This window comes from Aplysia californica, unplaced genomic scaffold (genome assembly GCF_000002075.1).
Source record: "Aplysia californica isolate F4 #8 unplaced genomic scaffold, AplCal3.0 scaffold00522, whole genome shotgun sequence".
In the NCBI taxonomy this organism is placed as follows: Eukaryota; Metazoa; Mollusca; class Gastropoda; order Aplysiida; family Aplysiidae; genus Aplysia; species Aplysia californica.
In genome coordinates, this window is record NW_004797792.1 from 126,715 (window position 1) to 133,249 (window position 6,535).

Genomic DNA, 6,535 nt, shown 5'->3' on the forward strand with positions numbered 1-6,535 from the left:
TCACTCACTAACTCCCTCAGTCACTCACTCACTCACTCCATCCTTCGCTCACTCACTCACTCACTCTCTCCCTCCCTCTCTCCCTCACTCACTCACTCACTAACTCCCCCCCCCCTCACTCACTCGCTCACTTGCTCACTCACTCACTCACTCACTTGCTCGCTCACTCACTCACTCACTCACTCCCTCACTCACTCACTCACAGCGTGGCTAAGCTAAGTAGCTCACGTATTTAAAAATATGGTCAAGGTCAAAAACGCATGTGTGCCATCGCGGTGATATCAAGTGCTCGTCATAATAATGATTTTTTTTAAAAACGACATGTTTCCACGAGTTAGGCAATTCCAATCGATTGTTTTAAAGTATCAAGTTTTAGGAGAAAAAATAGAGGGGGGGGGGGTGTGGACACTCTTTGTCAAACGTTGGCGTCCATTTCTGTGCTTATTTTACCTCTGACACCAGAAGACCCCACCTCCTTCAATCGCAAATACTTCGACTTCTGTTCAATATAGATGGGTATTTTTTCTAATCAAAACCAAAACAATTGAATGATCAGGCTATATGATGACATCAATAACTCTATAATGATATGCCCAAAAATTGACGAGCGCCTGATTCCACCGTGTTGTGACATATATTATTATGTGATACATGCTTACAAAATGAGTTACTTCTTGCAACCAGAGACAATAGGTTTCTGCCGAAAATTTAAAAAGTCATATGGGCCAAACTTGTAGAATGCCAAACCAATGCCATTTTCGTCTAATCTAACAAGTCGTTCGAGATCATCACTTCATATTAATAAACTGCACAAACTCAACCTAATGTTTAAATCTCACGTATCTAAATTTTGGGTCTACAATCCGAGAAGTAGCTCATTTTGTCAGCACACCTCTCATAGTATTGTTATCAGCATTGTTCCACAATTGCTCAGATCAGGTTATTACCAGGATGTGGGTGAGGGGGGGGGGTGAGTCTCTAGACAAAGCCATTATTCGAATAAAGACACCAAATGGCATCTCTATCTATACGTATTAAATTTGTGAAAGTTCGTCACTTTCGCCATCTAAAACTTCCGAACCACTTAACTTTCGAATTTGACAAAATTAATGGTGGGTTTGAATCTTTTAAAGGATGCACAGTTTCTTCGAGGAGCCTGAAGTCACTGCAGTTTAATTTTCAGTTTTTCATTAGTTTAGTTTAGATCTAATCTTGGGAAAGTCCGTCTTCTAAGATGCCATTGTAAACACGTGAGGTTTCCGTTCCCTAGCCGTGCGGACTGTTCAACACCTTTGAAATATGGAGAGGACAACCACAAAAGCGGAATAGAGAGAGAATCAATCAATACATATATTATATATTTGGCAATTTGGAAACACATGACATGAGACATGTGTCACTTTACTCTCAAGATTCATTGCTCCATTCCAGTAGCGTGTAAATATAGTGGGCACATTGACTTTCCGTTGCTGTTAATGCACCAATCATTTCTTTCATCAAAAAGGGGACCCAACTAGATCTAGTATATTATATTTGTGAAACTTCACACTTTCGCAGCCTAAAATTTCCGAACCACTTAGCTTTCGAATTTGACAAAATTAAAGGTGGTTCAGAATCATTTAAAGGGCCCACAGTTTCACGGAGGAGCCTGAAGTCACTGTAGTTTAATTTTCAGTTTTTCATTAGTTTCGTTTAGATCTAATCTTGGGAAAGTCCGTCTTCTAAGACGGCATTGTAAACAAGCGACGCTTCCTTTCACTAGCCGTGCGCAGATTCCACACCTTTGAAATTATGAAAGCGAAACCACAAAAGTGGAATAGAGAATCAATCTATACATCTATTACATAATATTTGGCAACTTGGAAACAAACGTGTCACTTTTCTCTCAAGATTTATAGCTCCATTCCAGCAGAGTGTATCAAGCGTAGGCCAATATGACTTTCAGTTGATGTTAATGCACCGAACATTCGTTTCATCGAAAGGCGCCAAGCTAGTTCTACAATGATTGTCTTGTTCTGTTTCATAATTCCCTTCTTTCTTAGCTTTTAACAGAACAAAATAACGGGTGTAGGTATTGGCGTGTGCTCATGCGTGGTTTGCTCCTTCTTTCCTATCCAATCACTGCTCTTGTAACATTTTAATCTTATCTTCGGTACTTATATTATGACCGCATTGCGTTGCAAGTGCCGTAAAATTCTTGCTAAAAAATTTTTACAAAAGAAAAATAAAGAGTGTCCACGACGTTGTTTTGATTTGGGCGCTCTCGTTTTCTTTAATAAATAATTTCTCGAAATTAGAAATAACGACTCTAGCAGAAGTGGAATTATAGTGACAATACGCTACTTCAGAATTACAAAGTTCTATCTGCTCGGTGTCTAATTTAGAGCAATTATTTGCCAATTTTTTTTTTGAGTTTCACAATAATATGTCAAGCCTTTTCAAATGCAGTTCTTTGAATATCTTGCTAACGACTCCGAATATTCCTACAATATTGACATAGTGAAATTAATTGCTTTCTGGCTTCACGGTATCGGTAATTCAAAACGGCCAAAAATGTCAGGTAGAACTTTGTGATTCCGAGGAAGCGAATAATGAATGTGAAGCGTGAGCTGTAAGGTTAGAAAACCTTTGATGAAAAAACATGTAGGTCTTTTTTAAAGTGTTTTGAGGCGCTCACAACTGCATACGGCCACATGAGCGCGCGGGACACAATAAACATTTTCAGTTGATAGGAGATTTTGAATTTTGCCTGGGGGCCGAGGCCTACGCTTATCGATTTTAGACCACCTATGAATCTTTAAAGTGCGCTACTTGCACACGGGACCTCCGAGATTTTTCGCTCTTGTCCGAGAAAGCTAGTTGTAGATCTTTCCTACCAGAAGAGCAGGGATGTGGCTGAAAGACAGCAGTAAGAAAGAGCCAAGGAGTAGCAGTAGAAAAGTTGCAGAAAGAGCCAAGAGCCCAGAGGAGGGGGCAAAGGAGGTGAAGGGGTGGGGGCAGAAAGTGGAGACGAAATCAGATGACAGAACATTGCCAGAGAGCAGGGAAGGAGGTCAAAGAAGAAAATTTTAGAGATTTTTTTTTGTCGCTACTCGGATTCGAACCCGGGACATTTGAATGAGCGACCCCCCCCCCCTCCACCCCCCACCCTGACTGACCTTGCGCCCGACGGTGTCCGTGGAAAATCCCGCCAAAAGAGAGCCCATCGCGGCACATATGTTAAAGCTTTCTGACAGGGCCTTGGTCCAGAGTTCCCCGAGTTCGAACTGGCTCGTCATCATTTTCTTCACCTCAGAAAAGGCAGCTGTAGATTGGGAAGACGTTTGGGGGTGGGGGGTGGGGGGGGGGAGTCAGTATGAAGGAAATGTTAATAGGAAGAGTGGCTGATTTCTAATTTCTTTTTCTTTATTGTATTGTTTTGCCTGCTTGAGTGATCATTTTTTCATTCATTCATTCATTCATTCATTCATTCATTCATTCATTCATTCATTCATTCATTCATTCATTCATTCATTCATTCATTCATCCATTCTTTTATTAGTTATCTATTCAATTGACCTTTGGATGGATGGTATACATTCGAGGTGTCGTCCTTGGGGCCTAGACTACACTACCAGATGTACTCTCAATACTTCCTCTGCGAGAGTTCCTACTGGACCCGTCTTTGTGTCAGCCACGCCCATCTGATGAAAAATCCTGTGTGGATCACAGACAATTGGACCCCCCCCCCCCCCACCAGGACAGTGCTACTGGGTGATGTCGTCTTCAGGCCATTCCCAAACAAGGGGGGGGGGGGGACTAACATGTTCTTATGTACAGCAGAATTGTAATATTATATCAATGTCATGCTCGTACTGTGCCGGAGCAACATAGGGGAATTGCTGCTTTTTCTTTCCTCATCCTTACTATTGTCATTTTTCCTTTACTTTTTTGTATGTTTGTCACTCTCTTGTGAACTGTTATTTCCGGAGTGCCCCGGTAGTCGAAGCAGACTTTGAGCTGTTGGGGCTAGAGAGGTGAGCACAGTAAGCCTGATTCCCCGTTTGGACTTCTCTGTTGACATCCACCCCTTGGCGCTCATATGACAGTATGCAGTTGCGAGTCTACAGCTGGGTGCACATTCCCACCAAAGCAAAGTGAGAAAATTTGCGTAAATTTAAGTGCTTTTCCCAAGGATAAAACGTCAGGCTCCTGGCGGGGCTTGAACCCACGAATTTACTATTGAAAATCCAAGAGCCTAGTCACTAGGCGGGGGCTCTGCTACTTCTTTCCAATCAAACATCTATCGTCTTTATTTCTCCTCCTCTCTTGTAACACCTCAAATCGTCCGCACTTGTATGATCTTATTGTGTTGCAGTGCCGTAAAATACTTACTAAAACAAATATAACCACTAGACCATAATTTGGCCCTTATTATTTGCTCCAGTATTCGCTATCTGACCTTTTTGGCCGTTTTGAGTTAATAAGACCATGAGGTCAGAAACCAAATGTTCTGTCACCTCCATAAAAATTGTAAGATTATTGGGAGTCGTTATCAAAATATTCAACGAATTGCATTCGTAAAAGCTGAACATGCTATAAAACTCAAAAGTTTTCACGTTAAATTTCTCAAAACTAGGTAGTGAGCAGATAGAACGTTGTCGTTCTGAGGTAGCGTATTCTCAGTAGTGCTGGGCGGCTAGGTTCCCTGTCTTTGAAAGCTAGGAATCGTAGGAATCGACTCAGAGCCCAATCACTTACTTTCTTATTATGTGATTTCTTCCGGTGGTTACATAATTGGCTACGCACATCTTCAGGATTTAGGATAACCTTACGAAGCATCAACTTTGTTTTTCCCAAAATGAATTTTTAAAAAGAAGATTTTACTGATTAAAGTAACTGGTAAACGTGGGTTTCTGTAAAAAGGAGTCAGAACTTTTTTCCGGTAGCTTTAATCGTGGGAAACAGTTCAGGAATCGATTCTTCGCCCAGCTCTAAAATTCTCAGGGTCCTACTAATTGCCGTCCGGAGCCGTCGGGGGGCGGTCATCTCTTACAACCGCTACAGCCTGTTACGGGCTGACCACCTACATTCACAAAACGTTCGCTGTCTTTAGTTGGTAGATCTACCCCTTTTACACCTGGATGGGGTGAAAAATGGAGCGGGAGGGGGGGGGGGCAGGTTGGGAGAGAGCACGAAAACAAAGGCTGGGTCTACAATTTTTAACTGCGAAACGAAAAAAACGGCCAGAGATTGTTGGTCTGCTTCGTCCTACTTCCGGTTCATAACGAATCAACTGTCCTCCGCAAAAGGTCAATTCTGTCCAGTTATATGATTTTAGGCCAGTTTTATTAACAAAACAAAATATTACCCCCCCCCCAAAAAAAAATGTAAAGCAAAATAATAATTTTAAAAAATACGTCTACGGACAGCTCCGGACGGCTCCAGAGGGGTCCAGACGGCAGCTAGTGGGACTGTATTCTTACCGTTCTCGTAGCCCGAGGCCAGGCCGCTGACGACGAGGACCACAGCCAGCAGGTACGGCTCCTTGGGATGCTTGAAGTCCACCCTCTGCACTTTGATGTTGTCCACTACAATCGATTGTTTCTCTCGCATCTCCGACAGCACGGACTGTTTCCGTTTCACATTTTCGTGCTGGGCCCGCTTTAGCTGGCTGTCTCTATAGCTATTATCTGTGGGGAAAAAAGATTGGTAGGCTTAGGTGTAGTAACACAATAAGGTCATATAAGTGCCGAAGATTAGAGGTGTTACAAGAGAGTAACAAACACAAAAAAGAGGAGGAGAGATAAGGACAATTGTGGGTTTTTGTTTTATAGGAAAGAAGGAGCAAACCACACCAAAGCATCCGCCAACCATGCACCCACTGGTAAATTTATTTCTTTTTCATTTTTTTAAAAATGAAGACACAGTTTAAAAAATTCAGGAGGCGGGCTACCAGTTTTGTCTGCTAGGGCAAATTCGGGTTGAGAGGGATACAACAACCCAACAGAAAGGCCGGCTGGATACTCGATAAAACTTTTTCCCCACTCGGGAATCGAACTCAGATGTCCTGCATGCGCTCTGTCCACTACACCACAAACGCCTGTTTGAAGTATTGTCATTGCCCACGTGTCCACCAAAACAGAAAATTACCCACCAAAAGCGGCCGCCTCTCGAGAAGTTGCTTATTGAAATTGAGCACCATCTGTGCCTAGTACTATATGATGTGCCCATTAGGGGATCGGGTCGGGTCGGGTCGGGTCGGGTTGGGTCCGTTTTCTAGCCAGATTGAGGGCACAAAGCGGCTATCATGGCACAAGTCGATCGAGCCCGACTCTTTGTCTCGTAAAAGAAAAACAACATTTGTGTTTTAAGATGACAAGTCGGGCGATCATCCGAGCTCCGAGCCCGACCAGACCTGACTCGATCCCATTCGCTATGAGTGCCCGGTATTCGCAATCAGTGACTGTTCAGCCTGAATGCGTGCTGACCGAGGACACAGGAACTTACCAGATTTATTGTTGGATGCCTTTGTAATATATATATTATATTATAT

The 6,535-nt window shown here is 42.7% G+C and overlaps 1 protein-coding gene across 1 annotated transcript in view; it reads right to left on the minus strand.

Annotated features, from left to right (window-relative positions):
* LOC101846683 (inositol transporter 1) overlaps positions 1-6,535 on the minus strand; it is a gene marked incomplete in the record, with an annotated part of 30,801 nt that overhangs the window by 22,208 nt on the left and 2,058 nt on the right. The window contains 2 exon segments of the mRNA XM_035971858.1: positions 3,159-3,304; positions 5,466-5,672. Coding sequence (XP_035827751.1) covers positions 3,159-3,304; positions 5,466-5,672 — 353 coding nt within the window.